Source organism: Solanum tuberosum, unplaced genomic scaffold (assembly GCF_000226075.1).
Source record: "Solanum tuberosum cultivar DM 1-3 516 R44 unplaced genomic scaffold, SolTub_3.0 scf00557, whole genome shotgun sequence".
In the NCBI taxonomy this organism is placed as follows: Eukaryota; Viridiplantae; Streptophyta; class Magnoliopsida; order Solanales; family Solanaceae; genus Solanum; species Solanum tuberosum.
In genome coordinates this window covers 24,812-42,026 of record NW_006239485.1, presented here as the reverse complement: position 1 = coordinate 42,026, position 17,215 = coordinate 24,812, and the positions used below count along the sequence as shown (strand labels likewise).

The following is a 17,215-nucleotide window of genomic DNA, read 5'->3' as shown; positions in this document are numbered from 1 at the left end:
AGTTGTCCGCTGAAGCCAAGTTAAGGGTCATGTTTATACATTATGCTAACATACACTAGGCATACATCAGATATACCAAAATATGAGCCTAAAATTCACGGATCTTCTATTTTTCTAAATTGTTATATTTTGAAAAGAATTAAGTATTATATTTGGTAATTAGCTTAAAATAACTTTAAACTTATAATTATGGATCCCTTTCCATCATATATTATAAGAATCTTTTATCTCCTCTTCAAAATGTGATCAATTGTATTGTTCCCACTTATTTCCCATGTTACTTGAACCCTCAATTTATCAAAGATGCTCAATCACTAGAATAACCCCGCTTATTATTTTTTCAAGATACTCAATATGCGATAGAAAGAATTAGAAAGTGGTCTAGAAATAGCAGAAGAAAAGATTTTTCCATTTCATATTTTTCTTGTGTTGAGATCAGATAATTAGGTGGTCTAAATCCTTTTATGCTAATAAAGGAAAAGGCTTAATTAGTTCCTAAAAACTATATCATTCATGTGGAATATCTCCATATGCTTAATTCATATATACCTAATATTGTTTAGCAATAAGAAATTCAACAAACCATGAAAAACATAGATATGTGTAAAAAGTTAATTCATATAGGAGATCAGAAGTTCGAATAAATGAGGAGAGTTATCGTTCAAGATTGTAACGTGATAGATAAATAGTGACAGATAGAAAACATAAATACTTAATTCATATATACCCAATATTTTCGACACAAAACATAGATATGTATAAAAAGTTACTACAAATGTTTAATAAATAATAGATTATGAACCTATATTTTCAAAAATATAATGTGTTCAGTGATATAACCTGAAGATTGAACCTATTAAATCAAAATGTTGGAGCTACGCCTCCATCATTAACTAGAGGTTTCAGGTTTGAGCCTTATAAATGGGAAAATACTAGTTGAAAGTGCTTCCCCTTAAATGAACCTTATGGGGCCGCGAATGCTGCCAATCCAGAAATTCAAAACGGATACCAAATACAGAGTGAAAAAAGAAAAAAAACAAGGAGTTGTAATAAGTTGATTTCATAGACTTGCATTATATTTTCTTGGAAGAATTCACATACATGGTAAGAAAACCAACTTATTCATGAAGACAAGTTCAAATGAATAATCAGAGTCTGAACTATTGCCATTGAGTCTGCCATGCAAAATCCATCTCTGAAACTTTTATAGCCGTCGAACCCTCTGGATCAACAAAGATACACGGAGAGATTTCGGGGAATTCAGTAGGTAATGATCTCCAATGCAGGTTAGGTTCCCAGTCCGCCTCTTTGATAACTTTCAAGATTTCCTTGATCACAATTTCGCTGCCTTCACATGATAAATGTATTCCATCCCTTCAGAAAACAAATCAAGAAAGTTATACATGAAGATGGTGATTGCCAACGGGACGTGTCAAAGATGATCTAACATTAGAAGCAAATAGGAAAGGAAATATCACATAAACATGACGATTGCTAACAGAATAAGCGCCAAAGAAGGTTTAGTATAAAAACAACCAGGATACAAGGTATCATTCAGCTAGATCTATGATCAGAACCACTGACAAAATTTAATATGTATAGTGTGCTCAACAATTGGTAAGTTATACAGAGTAGTGGTTTGACCAACACTGTTGTACAAGGTAGAGTGCTGGTCACTCGGGAATGCTCATGTTCAGAAGATAAAGGTAGTGGAGATGAGAATGGTTAGATGGATGTGTGGACATACTAGGAGAGATATGATTAGGAACAGAGTTAAACGGGGCAAAGTGGGAGTGGCCTCCGTGGAGGACAAGATGAGGGAAACGAGGTTGAGGTGGTTTAGACATTTGAAGAGGAGGGGCAAGGATGCACTAGTTAGGATGTGTGAGAGCTTGGTTGTAGTAGAAGTTAGGAGAAATAGGGGTAGGCTGAAAAATAATTGGGGTGGGTGATTAGACATAACTTGGCACAACTTCATCTTACTAAGGACATGACCCTCGATAGGAAGATATGAAGATCAAGGATTAGGGTAGAAGGTTAGTAGGTAGCCGATCGGTGGAGCTTTCGATCATGTAAGTGATCTATGACATGACGAGCAAAATGAGAGAAAACCTAAGCTCATCTATAGATGCTTTGATTTCTACCCGTGGAAAAAATGTCCATCCGAACAAATATCCGTCACCATTGCCACGAGGCAGTCATAACAACCATGTAAGTCCATTCCTTCACAAATGCCTACTTCGTTACATAGTTCAAGTAAATTTGATGTCACTTATGTCCATATCCAAGCAAACAAAACATGCCACTTATGACAGAAAGACCTGTAGTATCCCCTTGCATTTTCAAGTTTTTCAGAACATTTAACAGCGATACAGTCCTTACCGAGAAGATATGGTAGCATTTTAGTTGATTACTACAGGTACTAGCCAAAAGGAAAGATCTACCAAAATTTAAACTTGAACCAGTTGACTCTTTAAAGTAGATATCTTAAGAAGGGTAGTTCCAAATTTAATTGATTGACACATATGTCACTACAACAAAAACAACTTTTAGCGGCAGTAAATACTAACATTAATAAAGAGTGATAAAGTTTTTACCGGCATTAGTTAAGTGCCATTAGAACCAATGTCGCTAAAGGCTTTAGGGACATATACAAAGAGTGCTAATTGCCGCTAAAAATACATATTTAGTGGTAATTAAGAATTAATTGCTGCTAATGATCATTTTTGATGTAGTGTGTGAAGCTGGATTTTGTATCGCCAAAGCGACAGTTAATTTTACATGTTCAGCATGACAAAACACAAAAAGTGATTTCGAATAAATAAAAAACTTACGTAAAGCAAGCAGTCAACCAATCATCCCTCTGTTGAAGTGCTTTCCAAAGATCTATAACCTTCACACCTAACTCTTGGCACAACTGTACACAAGCGTCGGAATATTTCCGACAGGATTCATTTGATCGACCAAGATCATTACTGGTTATGTGCAGTAATGAGAAGCATGTGTCACTAGTTTAGCAATAAGAAATTCAACAAACCATGAAAAAAACTTCCATGCTTAGCTTTACGTTGATTACCCAAATACTTCAGCCATTTGTGCCTCATTCACGGGAGGAGCAGTGAGAAAGATTATCCGAGTCTTGTGAGAGAGGCTCTGGTAGTGCAGCAGATACATGTTACAAATCAAACCAAATTCAGTATTGTTAAAAAAAAAAAGTTGATGCTAAAGTGCTAACTAGATTTTATCAGATTATCTGTGTACATTCACTTTATTTTAATATTTTGGTAACACTTTATCCAAGAAAAGCAAGTGGCTCAAATATACTGTTTGTATCACCATTAATTTGACCTGATGATTGAGAACTGAGTTATTATAGGATGAATGAAAGTGTCACCAAAATAAAAGGTTGAAATACATATTGTCAAATTTGAAACAAAAACAGATTACAGTTTCCCGTGCAGACTTGTTGTGAGGAAAAACAAGGTATTCTTATTCTTTAATATTAATCCAGACCACATTGGAATATATTCACGGCGTGCAACTCAATTTTAGAAGTGTTACCTTCAGATGAATTGCAATCTTCCTCATGTTCTCTACATATTCAGGAAGAGGAACATGAGCACCGAGGCCACTTGGGTGAGGTTCCATTGAATCGTTCCCTCCAAAATAAACTATGACCAGAGAAGGCTGTACAGCTGCATCCTAAGTTTAAAAACATATGAGCCAACAACATTAAATATGAGAGGGACAGAGGAACTGAACACTAAGTTAGATGATTTTCAATAATTTCCATGAAGTTGCCTAGCAAATGCTACATTGTCTTGGAACATAGATAAAATTATTCAAACATGGAAGTAGGAAAAGGACAGCACACTTTGATCATCAACCAATTACCTTGGGGAACACTTCATCCAAGACTTGAAGTGCACACCTTGAATTCCAACCTGCATATCCACGCAGCAGTATATCTGCCTATTTCATCAGTATGATTGATTAAATAAGCCCCGGCCTTTGTACAAGCAAGTGACTGAAAATTATGATAAACTCCAGAGCACACACAAAACATAATAAGTAGGCATTGAGCTAGCCTTAGAAGTATTTCGTTCTTCATTTCAAAACATGTATCTACACCACTTATTGAAAAAAGTTCAAATTCAAACTAAACGATTATCATTTTAATCCACGAAAGAAGAGGCACCACTACCTTGAAAACCTTTCAATAGTTAATCACATCTGAAAGCATGGAAAAACAACATAATGCAAGAAAAAAGAATAAATTACAGCAAAACAAAATAGAGGTGAACTTAAGAACAACTCAATTAAAGCCTTCCTATAATTCTTTACCATAACATCATTTAGCAATTAAAACTGAAGCTCGACCAATTATTGATGATTCACGATGCAAAAAGAAGCATCATGTAGCTGTTGGAAAACTTGACACAAAAGGAGAAAGTTTTCAATCAAGTAAACTGTACTTATCATGTTCTAAGGAATTATTAACTAACTATACTTGAAAGAAACATGCAACTTATGCCAACAACAGCAATTATCTCACTTGCTAAGCGCTGGTCAATCTCAGCCCCTCTTTCTTACTGTTGAAATCATACACGAATGGCATTGATTTAGATTGCTTAGTCCCTCAACCAAGAACGAGGGAATAATCAAACACTTCACAGTACCATGCTAGACAACAGGTAGAAGTTCCCCGTTCGAGTCTCATCAACATCTATCAATAGAACATCTCCGCATGCTTATCCCGTAAGGGGTGTTGAGAACCTAAAATGAATATATTAAAGTGTCCCATCTCTGACAGTTTATACTTTTAGATGATGTAGTTCACACAATTCACAATTCAAACCTATTAGTTCCTTGTTATGGAGACAAAAAGGTTTAAAAAGTGTATCATCTCCACTACTGGTGAATGTCAACAATTTAGCAGGGCAATATTGCTACTCCATGTATTATATAATAGTATTTTAATGTTTACACACATCTTTTGTCCAAATTTCCTGATTCTTGATAAAACAAAACATTCATAGTACAAAAAAAGAATAATTTGAGCTAAATTTCATGTTCACTCATCCATTAGTGCTTAACATTTTTTGTAGTAAACAAGAAAGTCTTGAATTGAGTTCAGCATAACCATGTATACCTTCGTTTGGTTTCTTGAATGAGGAAAATTGATCCCCTCATTAAATTCAATGAAACTTACACACCATTTGGTTGCAATTTTGCATATTATTCTTATAAATAATACTAATTACGTAACTTATGCACGAATCTATGCATTATTTTATGCAGAAATAAGAATCCGTATATTAAGCAATGTGAAGATTCTAGCACACAAAGAAAGTAGGGGTAAAATCTGTGTACACTTGAACCCAACAAACTGTTATAGTCCCTTAATTCTTAGTTACACAATAACAATTCTTTCATTATAATTTTCAATATAACATTTCTTTTCATTATTAATCTAATCATAACTTTCATAACACCACTATTCTGACTTCTTGACTCATTTTATTTGAGAACCATAAAAAATTTGCAAAATCAAGTGGTACCCACTATCCACTACTTCGCAATTCACCACATCGATTATAAAAATTCATGTACTAACACACACGTAATCTAAAAAAATTAAGGGAGAAGTGGAGATGCAGAGGATGTGAAAAAAAAAGAAGAAAACCTTGCAAGCATAAAGGTCAGTGAGTATTGCACCCCATCCTTGATGACTAAAGCTGAATTGTACTATGGATGAGCCAAAAAGCACAAATTGTGGACGAATTGGTCCTACCATTGATGAGACTCAACAAAAGAAAAATGTTTCTACTGACTCCAGAAAAGATAGATAACAACTATGAACAGTTGTCTACTTGCTCCAGGCGGCGCAGTGGGGACAGTTTAGCACACAAGGATTAAAATGGCATTTAAGGGTGTATTTGGTATCAACAAAAATGTTTTCATTGGATTTTTTTGTTGTTTTATAAGCTTAAAATATTATTTTAAAAATATTTATATATATATAATTTAGGAAAATAATATAATATAGGTGGAAGTGAGATGTATCGGAGGATGGAAAAAGTGAAATGCTACTTATCTCGATATATGAAAGATAGTTGAATTGCATGAGATACTTATTTCTATCATTTCAGATTATGGTGAACAATTCACATCTTATTTTTAAAATTTTATGTAAAAAGAGTTAGGTAAATTTATTGAACTTAGCGTAGTCCCAATGGAAACATGCAATTAACTTAAGACTATAATAATCTGATAATAATGTGTCATATTGATTACTGATAATAACTAAGTAGCTCATAATCATGATAATGTTAAAGTGAATACCGCACTTAGTTGATTGCAGAGTCTGTTATAACTGATTTTAAAATTGGCTAATTAGTTAGTTGCTAACTATCAATCAGTTAGGATGTTGGTTAAGTTAACTATATATACTAGTGAAGTTGATTTAGCAATGCCTTGTGATCGCACAGAGTAGGCAGAAGAGCTATGCGGATTGGTGTTCGTGATGTGTGGGGAGAGGTTTTTGCTTAAGGTGTGCCCCACCAAGGGTGTGATGAAGTTTGAAAAGAAAGAAAAGCTCAGTCCGCAGTTCACTAGACCTTTTGAGATTTTGGGGAAGTGTGGAGAGGTAGCCTATAGATTGGCCTTACCTCCGAGCCTATATGCGGCTCACCTCGTGTTCCATGTTTCTATTCTTGAGCAATATCTTCATGATGATTCTCATGTGATTAAGTGGGATTCTGTTGCTTTGGATCAGAATTTGTCTTTTGAAGAGGAGCTGATTGCTATCTTGGATATACAGACTAAATAGTTGAGATCCAAGCATATTGAGTCAGTGAAGGTGCAGTGGAGGCACCGACCTGTTGAGGAGGCAACGTGGGAGGTGGAGTCTGATATGCATCGTAGATACCCTCAGTTTTTCATCCCTTCAGGTATCTTATTTTGCTTTTCGTTCAGGGACAAACGCGTGTTTTAGTGGTGGATAGTGTAATATCCCATTTCTTCTAAATTTGCTTTTAATGGTGAAATGACCATTTTACCCTCCCTCTTAGCTTTTTCATGCGTAGTTTGGGTTGTGGGAATGATTGGTATGGTCCCCGATGTGATCGGGTGTGTTTTTGGTGATTTTGTCCCTTTTGAGTTGAGAATTTTTTATATAGCTGACTTTGGTCAACATTATGAGTTTTGAGCGTCGTATAGGGATTATGTTAGTTTTATCGAGTCTGAAACGTCGATTTTGGTTTAGTAAGATGACTGGTTAGAGTCCCGAGACCTTAGGTTGTGATTTGGATATTTAGGTAAAATTATGAATTTTTTGCCTAAATGGGTTCCGAGGGGTATTTCGGTCATAGCCATTTTTTTTATATATATTTGACGATTCCATTGGTTCCAAAACATTTTTTATGATGAATTTGCACTATTGGTTTGTGTTTATAAAATTCCAAATGAGTTTCGGGGGTCAAGAAGATGTTTTCAAGGTTGTTGGTGCACACTTTTAGTGGCACAAAAATAGATTTCGAGCAATGAAAAATGGGTTTTAGTGTTGGAATCGCTAAGTTAAATATCTATTTCGTATCTTTAACATTATGGGAGCTAGAAAAGTCGGTTTGAGGTGATTTTTTATGCGTTTTTCTCTCATAATCATTGAGTACATATTTCTAACCCTATTTTACTCTTTTTCCAAGAATATACCTTTCATATTTCATGATTTCTATCCATTAAGTTGAGATGTTATACTCTAAAGTAGAGAAATTGAAAGTTGTTGATTTGAAGGCCAATTTGAATGAGTTTTCATTGATTTTCAGGATTTAAGGTCCTTGTATTGTGGCTAAACTGATTTTGACAAAGTTTTCCAAAATTTCTCATTTTTGAGTGCATTTCAAATGTGGGTTTTGGGGGTTTTCTCCCAAAGTTGAAAAAGTAGTAAATTCTTGATTTAGAGCTCGATTCTTACTTGTTTTTAATGGATTTTTCAACCACGAACTTCTCTTGGCTTGTAGAACTTGATTTTCAACTGAAAATGTAATTTTACCCTTTTGATTTTTGAAGTGATTTTTGAACTATTTTTCCCCGATTTCAAATCCTAGCAATATGGGTATCGTTGGACTCCTTTTGATGAACTCTTTCCATTCTTGATAGTTGATGATCATTTCGTTTAGTGTGTGGTTGAGGTTTTTCTCCGGTAGAGTTGTTCGGGTGAAGTTTCGGCCTTGAGGTATGTTTGGCTTATCCTTCTCCTAGACTAGGATTAGGTAATTGATCTTATGTCTTAGTCTATGGAATGGGATGGTAGCATGATTTTGGACTGTGAGTTGTACTGTGTTCCCCGTGCCGGGGCTTGATTATATTGTGTTGCCCGTATGGGGGCTTGATTGTGTTGTTTAGCCTATATTGAGGCCTTAATTGTTGTTCTAGTTGCTTTGAGAGCACATGATTCATGAGTTGTCTTTGTGACAGGCTTGTAATGTTATTTGATTTGTAATGCCCGAGTGAGGGGCTAAAACTTTATAATACTTTGAGTAAACGAAATGTTTTCTAAATGAAATTCACTTATTTCGAATGAACTCTTTCTCACTATTTTTCATATGAAGGTGTATATCATGATTCAGCTGAGTTTTGAGAAATTTAGACTATTGATACATGTTGAGTTTATTATTGCCTCCATGTTATCTATGTGTTGTGATGCATCCATCCTCATTCATCATATCATGTTCTTGGAAAATTGAGAAAAATGTGGAGATTCCTTTTGAGAAAGAAAATGAGACACCTTCTTATATCATTGGCCACGCTGAGGTGGCAAATTGATGAGATATTGAGATTGTAATTTGGTATATGGACTGTGAGTCCCCCATAGGTCCTTGTCTAGGAGCCTTAACTCAACAGGGTGTATATGACAGGTTGACAATCTTGATTCCACTGTACCACCATATCATTGCATCATCTCACTGCATTGCATTAACCATTTGAATTGCTTTACTTGTCTGTGATATCAGAACTATTGTGACCTTATGTGTTTACTTTACTCGTGTCGTTCATTATAAATTAGTGGCACCAATATCGGTATGAGACTTTTCTGTATGCAGGTGGAAGCGTTTCTTAGTATACGTCATAAGTCGATTAATTCCTTTTACTCAGTCAGCCAAGCCTATTGAGTACTTGTGGATTGTACTCACTCCTACTTATGTTCAGAATCTAGTCAGGGTACTCACCGCGGTGGCTGATCGTGTCTAGCTTTGGAGATCTTTTTTGTCATGCCCCGAGACTAGCCCTTAGGCGTAAATGGGACCTAGGGTCACAAGTAACCCCAAACTAACCCTGAATCTGACATATCACAAGCATACTGAAATAACTCTATGTAAGCGGAAGCATAAGTTAAAGATGAGTAATTCTAAAAGAGTTCAATTGAGAATATATTGTGTTCAGATGTGGAACATCCCAAAAACAACTGAATTTGACTCTATGTCTGAAAGCCTGTAATATTGACGAACTATTGGGACAAGTCCTCAACTAACTCTAAAATATTGAAAGTACTAACGAACTAACTAAATTAAAAGCATAAAGAAAAGTCCTCTGATGATGAGGACTCACCACTGAAGTTGCTGAGTATGGACTGAAAATCGAGCTAAGTGCGGTCTATATGTTGAGCGCCTGAACCTACATCATACAACGATGTAGCTCAAAAGTATGCATCAGTACTTTGAATGTACCGAGCATGCAGGATATATGCTAAGATGAACAATATGACAACTAAACATGGAAATAGATATACTGAAGCATAACTGAAAACTGAGTTGGTTGCAATGATCAAGTACTAATCGTGAAGTTAACCTGCTGAACTGAATACTGAAGTAAATATTGAATACATGGTCAATGCAATATGAATCTGACAGTGGGAGATACTATTAACCGACATAAACCACGTGAGCTACATGTGGAATCCGATGTATATGCCCCATCGACAGGACCCAATATACCTTGCCGGGGTATAAAGGCATGACTATGGCGTGATTATTAAAACTGATGCCCAACAAATAGTTAAGTTTATGTGTGTCTCTAAAATTTCGGTCATCGCTTAGGGTGTACTTGTGCCTTATCACTTTAAATTTTAAATTAAGTTTTAAGCAATTGAAATCAATTTAAGAAATATGAAATCAATCAGTTCATTTTTTGTGCGCCTCTACCAATTTTTGTATTGAAAATTACTATATCAAGAATCGCTAGAGCATATATACAACGCCATACAACTTCATCAGCCTTCAAAAGACACAGATGCACATTCACAACAAAGTTAGAAATTTGCACCATTAGTAGGAGCATAAGCATTGAAGTTCTCAATTTATTGTTGAACATGAGAGTGAGCTCCAGTTAAGGAAACACTTGTGATTCGAAAATCTTATCATTGTAAAGTTGTACTTAGTTATCATGCATTTCTTGCTTTAAGTGTTTTTTACACCAAGATAAGAATTATTTTGAAAGAAAAACTATTACTCCCTCTGTCCCAATTTATGTGGCACTTTTCATTTTTCGAGAGTCAAACAGTTTAAGTTTGACCGGAAATTTGCGCATGAAATCTTCAATTTTTTTGAAATGAAATTTATTGATTTGTATGTTCAAGGAATATAGTACCTAGGTGGGTGTATGAGACCCACGAGTCCCTCAGGGTCCTACCTCACAATGTTCATTGACCATATATTCTATTGCATTTATTGTTATTTCTTGTGTTTTGTTCTTGTTAAAGGTACTGTTCGAGCTTCTAGAATTCTTATAATGAGTTCAAGATTTTTAATATTCTTTATGCGATAGAGTTAATATTTTTTATCAATCGACCTATGATGACCAGTCTTCCTCTATAATTTAAATGTCTTTCTAGTTCTAAGATGGTTGGATGTATTAGATATGGTATTTTGTTTTATTTTAGAAAGGTCTTGTACGAGTGAAACTTACACACTATTTGGTTGCAATTTTTCATACTCTTATTTATAATATTAATTGTGTAAGTTAGGTAGGAATCTATGCATTATTTTATGCGGCGTAAAATATGGTATAAGAATTAGTATTTAAAGCAATGTGAAGATTTTTGCACACAAAAATAGGTGTAAATCTGCGTACACCAACTCTCTCCAAACGGCAACAATTTTTATTGTCCCTTCATTCTTAATAAAACACATGTAACCTAAAAATATTTGAGGAAGTAGTGGAAATGCAGAGGATGTAAGAAACAAACCTTGCAAGCATAATAGGGGCTAAAGTCAGATGTATTGGAGGATGTGAAAAGTTAAATGCTACTTATCTCGATATACGAGAGATAATTCAATTGCATGAGACACTTATTTTTATCATTTCGGATTAGGGTATACAATTCACGTCTTATTTTTAAAATTTTATGTAGAATATTCCCTTTTCGCGATTCGTTGAATATGTTAGTACACTTAAACTCTGAAAGTCGAAGACGAAGCGAGGAAGGCAGCTACATAGCAACAGATAAGGAAGAGATTTAGGCAACTTAATTGACCTACCGAACTCTAAATAAAGGGTACCACTTATTTGGAAACTCGAAACTTGCCGGTTTCCAAGCGAAACTCGATGCTACTTTAACACAAGGGTCGGTGTTCATCATTGAAAGTGACATCTCTGTTTGGTGGTGTGGTACGTAGTGGGTTTAGTACTCCCCACCCAAACAAACGGCTCCGAAACAAACAAAAAGGTGTGTGTCGTGTCAGAAAGGCTATCCCGTGAAATACCTCTGATTCCAAATCTGATTTTTGCTTTGAATTGAGACAACCAACTTAAGTAGTTCCGGTGATAGGGATAAAAGGGGCATAGACCCACGTTATAGCTCTCGTAACTCGATCATGAATTTCTTTTTAGTTACCCCGAGTTAGGTACATGTATTGAACTTAGCGTAGTCCCAATGGAAACATGCAATTAACTTAAGCTAATAATAATGTATCATATTGATACCTACTGATAATAATCAAGTAATTTATGAATCGTGATAATGTTAAAGTGAACACCACACTTAGTTGATTGCAGAGTCGGTTATGTATAGTTGATTACATAGTTGGTTAATTAGTTGTTGTCAACTGTCAGTTAGGATGTTAGTTAAGTTAACTATACTAGAGTTAACTTATTAGTTAGCGTTGAGTTGACCATTATAAATACCCAGCTTGTACTATAGTCAGACTAAATCTTCTTTTCCTTCTTCAAGTTCAGTTTCTGCATTCATGGCAGATAATTTGACAGATAAAACTAATAAAAATTTTATGATAACTGAGAGACAGTTTATCGAAATGCGCCTTAAATTATGGTATTTGATAATCTCAAATATGTATCTGAAAGAACATAAATTTGAGCCATAAAAATACTTTTATTATGAGGGTTCATAAAAATACATTTATTATTATGGGAATACAAGTAAAATCATGCGAGTGAAGTCTATTCATGAAGAAGAACCGAATTTCATTGGAATTATATGCATATAATAAAACCCTAGGTTTTGTAGAAAGAATTGAATTTCATATATTATAATTTTTGTCGTACAACTTAACACCATTGTTAAAGTATGAAATTATACTTTTTGAAGTCATAATCTGCTTATACTTATAAGCGAGAATTATGTTAGAGTCACTCATCAATAATGCATGTGATATACACACAAGAAAATCAATTCTCATAGTTTCTTTACTTATAATAGAGAGTCAAGGGTCACAAAATTTTCAATCATCATTTGCAGATCAAATGGATATAAAAAAATTATAATTATTGTTTAGTATGTGTTATATTAAAGAATTTTAATTGAGTCTTAACCCAATATTAATAATATTTTAATATCACAAAAAATTAATAAATAGATAAAGAACATATTTCCATAAAAAATATTCAAAATATCACAAGTCATATAAGCACTTGTCTATTTTACATGATAACTTTCTTATTACGCGGGTGATAAGGATTGATAACACTATGAGCTAAAATATTAGCTAGATTGTCTATAGGAGAACGTTGATAAAAATGAGGCCTAGGACATGTTCTTAGAAGCCAATATTTCTTTATTTTAGCTTCTATATCTATTTTTTCCTCCCACTTGCCTTTAAGTGCATACATATATGTCAGAAAATCCTCATTTGTACCAACACAAATAAAAATGTTAATCATTACTTTCCTCCAATGATCTGGGAGAGAAACAATAAATATGACTATAGCTTCCGAATCCAAGACCGATATAAAATGAGAAGTCAATTCTTCTCGTTTCATCTGAAATAATTGAATATATTCTGGTATGGAAGATGAAGGATCCATTTGGATCTCTTTGAATTCCTCATATTTTCTTCTCCCTTCCCTCTTCCAAGCTCTTTGATCCCTAAAAATGTTTTGAATAGAACTTGGAACATCATTTCTAATAATTTCTGAATCAGAATCAGAATCATTCATGACTATTGTCCTTCGTTGATGAACTCTTCTACGTTGTCTTCTTGCTTGATTGTTAGTATCACTCACAATTGGAGTACTTCGAGTTCGTCTCCGTCCAACCATTTCTAAAATGACAACAAAGAAACAATTAGATAATACATTCACAACAATTTAATAGACGCTATAACATAGTTAATTTCACGTAATTTTCTTTATCGGCCAAAGTGAGAACATGGTTAAAAATTTGAAATTGTATAAATCTTTTATCGAAGTCAAATCATTCAGCCTTTTATCTACTACCACAGTTCTACCTAGAAAATTAATCAAATTGAGTAACTTCTTTTTACCTAAATTATGAAGATAGGGTCATTTTTACCATTTTAAACCCTATCTTTATTAAATATAAATGCAATATTTTGCCTTCTTACCCTTTGAATAAAAGAAAATAATTTTTTATCAGATATCTATGTTTAAAATAAAGATCTTTTATCTGTAAAAAAGTGATAAAATTAAAAAAAAAATTGTAATGATAAACTAGAAAATAAATAAAAATATTTGCGCTTTGATACCACTGCGCATGTTGTTGGTGGAATTTGTTACCAACGAAAAAATTAAATAGTAACATGACCATCAATTGTACCTATTAATAATAACAAAATTTTCTCTAAACCAAACAAAAAATTCTTGGCGCCTCTTTGACAAATAATAGATCCTCTTCTATTGATGAATATTATATTGTGGTGTTCATTTTTATTTCAAAATTCGTGTATCTTCACCTTTATTTATAGCCTATCCGAGCTTGGCCATATGACAAGTAGTTTGACCCATTTGATTAATTCTTTATGATATTTGATATCTTAAATCTATTTTTCATAATCATTAATGATTTTACTTAAAGAAGACTACCTAATTACACAAACATTTCTATCATAATTACTAATTCTCCCTATAGTTTAAAATAATTACATATTGTCACACGAATTAATAATTTATTCAAGATTGCAAGTTAGATACACCTAGATACGTATATACCACCACCTCTCCCTCACTTTTTGCAAGAGAACTTTTATAATCTCTAATTTTTTTTGAAAAAACTCAAAAACCTTTTTGAAAAAATTGTTAAAACGGTCTATGCAGTTTAAGTAAAAAATAATTATCATTTATAGAGTAATAATAGTTACAAGGCAACATACCTCAATTTGAATACTCTTAATTGTTAAAACCGATGGCAAATAAGGGACTATGTCTCAGCAAAGGTTCATTGTGGATGAACAATCCATGTATATATAAAAATGGAGATTAGAGTATCTTATTAAACGATACAAAAGAAACAAATTTTATCAATAGAAAAACTCAATAATATTAGTTGAGAAGCAATGTGCTTTAAGAGATGAAATATTGAAGAGTATATATAGATAATTAGATTGAGAAGAGAGAAAGTATTTTTGAAGATATGTGACAATGCAATTAATAAGATCAATTATGTATCTTCTCTTTTAGTAAAAATAATATCATTTTTTCATATTTGGACATTTGGTCAAATATTTATTCATGGACATTTGGAGAATATTTATTTATGGACATTTGGAGAATATTTATTTATGATTTGTAGAATGTAGCTAATATATAAGATTTTCTCACAAATTTTTTCAAGTGTGAACATAGTTAATTGGTCAAGTCACCATGAGGGTTTATTGGGTTTTGCCCCTTTATATTTCGTGATTTACACCCTGACATGTATATTCTTATGTGATGTGCACCATGTCCTATTTATTTCTATGTTTCTTCCCTAACCTCTTTATTTTCATGCAAAATAATGAAAATATTCTTTTTTTCAAAAGAAAATATCTCGAGGTTAAGGTTGAATTGCAGATAATAAAAGATTTTAATCTTTTTGAAATCTATTCACATCACAGTTCTTCAAAAAGAACTCTTCTTGCAAGATCATTAATAATATGAGTCCAGTTCTCAAAATATGATAACTTTTAGGATGTTTTGTAAATGAAGCAGCTACGCAAAAAATTGAAATAACCTGAATTTTTAAAATCACCAATCGCTACACGATTCCATGAGGCCTTCACAATATTTCCCTGTTACCCTATTATCTACGCACAAGTATCCACTAGACTATGACCGAAATTTCAGGGACACACCTAAACTTAACTAGGGTCTTATTATTCTCCTAAACTCATTTTTTTGTATTTTTGTGCACCTTTGGTGCTGACATGACACCTTCAACCACCCAAGTTGGCTATGTTTGTACACACCTGCCTGCCACGTGAGTAAATATTTTTATTTTTTTTGAAAAAAATTCTTATAAAAAAATTCTTATTTTCTTTTTTGTTTATTTAATTAAGTTAATACACATTTTTTTTTTGTGAAAATCAAATAAAAAAATTAAAACGTTAAAATTAAAGAACACTTTTTAATTATTTTTTATAAAAAAATGACATAATTTTAAAAAAAGCAATTAAAAGTGAAATGATAAGAAATTAATGAATGAAAAAATTAAAAAGTTTAAAGTGAGAAAGAAATTAAAATAAATATTTTACAAAGAAAGAAATGAAAATAATTAAATGTATATAAGTTTTAATATCAATAAATATGTGTACTAAGTAACTAAAAATTTACCAATTAAAAAATGATATGTGTCCAATGTGTTCGCTCATCACTTGTCTTCAAGAGGGTGTGCACACTCTCTATGCCACGTCAACATTTATGGTGTATTTGTTCCATTTTAAATTAGTTTAGGGGGGTAATAGGACCTTAGTTAAATTTAGGCGTGTCTCTGGATTTCGGTCATAGTCTAGGATGTACTTGTGCTTTATCCCTTTAAATTATAAATTAAATTTTAAGCAATTGAAATCGATTTAAGAAATATGAAATCAATCAGTTCATTTTTTGTACACCTTTACCAATTTTTGTATTGAGAATTACTATATCAAGAATCGCTAGAGCATATCCACAACGCCATACAACTTCATTAACCTTCAAAAGACACAAATGCACATTCACAACAAAGTTAGGAATTTGCACCATTAGTAGGAGCATGAGTGTAACATCTCGGAAGAGATAAATTGAGATTCGTACAAGTTATTCTTCAATTATGAGTTTTGGGTCTACTTCAAATGATCATAACTTTTAGAGCAAAAGGAGTTAGGTGGCCCATGAGGTTTCAAATCAAAGATCTTTGAGTCCTCTTTCCAACGCCGCTGATTTTGCAAAATTCTGAGTTCAGATGAAGAAGATATGCCCGTTTGAGTGCAGCCTGTCTAGTTAAGGCTATTCATCCATTTTAAGGAGAGGTATTTTGGTATTTTCCCTACCCCACTAGACCTACACATTTTTTCACCCAATTAGGGGTCTAAACTGATTGAGATCAATTTTAGTCATTCCAAAAGAGCGTAGGGTTTTCAGAGAGAGGTTCAAGAGGAGAAAAAGAAGAATGTTTCAAGAGTTCTTCCAAGCTTTGAGGATTTTCACCAAGAATTATTTTCTTATGAGGTATGTAAATTTTTATAGTGTTGGGTTTGTTCACCCTCACGCCAACCATGAGTTTCCAATTATGAAATCGTCCATGAGATTGTGTATATTGAGATTCTTGAGGAGTTCTTGAAGTTTTGCTTCATTCTTTATCAATGGAGTCTTGTTGAGTTCTTGAGGTGAGAGTTTTGCGAATGAGTGATGTTCTTGATGGAATTTGAGTAGGTTTTCGATTAATTTTTTGGGTTTGTGAATCTAAACGAGTTTGGGAGTAAACCAATCAATTCTAGCTGAGATATGG

The 17,215-nt window shown here is 33.4% G+C and overlaps 1 protein-coding gene across 1 annotated transcript; it reads right to left on the bottom strand.

Annotated features, from left to right (window-relative positions):
* Positions 1-1,044: 1,044 nt before the first annotated feature.
* Positions 1,045-5,912, bottom strand: LOC102602929 (GDSL esterase/lipase CPRD49-like). The gene is made up of 6 exons (XM_006365531.2): positions 5,687-5,912; positions 3,895-3,972; positions 3,562-3,702; positions 3,077-3,153; positions 2,835-2,975; positions 1,045-1,374 (listed from the first exon to the last, which is right to left on the bottom strand). The coding sequence occupies exons 1-6, from the start codon at positions 5,795-5,797 to the stop codon at positions 1,161-1,163; spliced, it is 762 nt and encodes a 253-aa protein (XP_006365593.1). The 5' UTR covers positions 5,798-5,912; the 3' UTR covers positions 1,045-1,160.
* Positions 5,913-17,215: the final 11,303 nt, after the last annotated feature.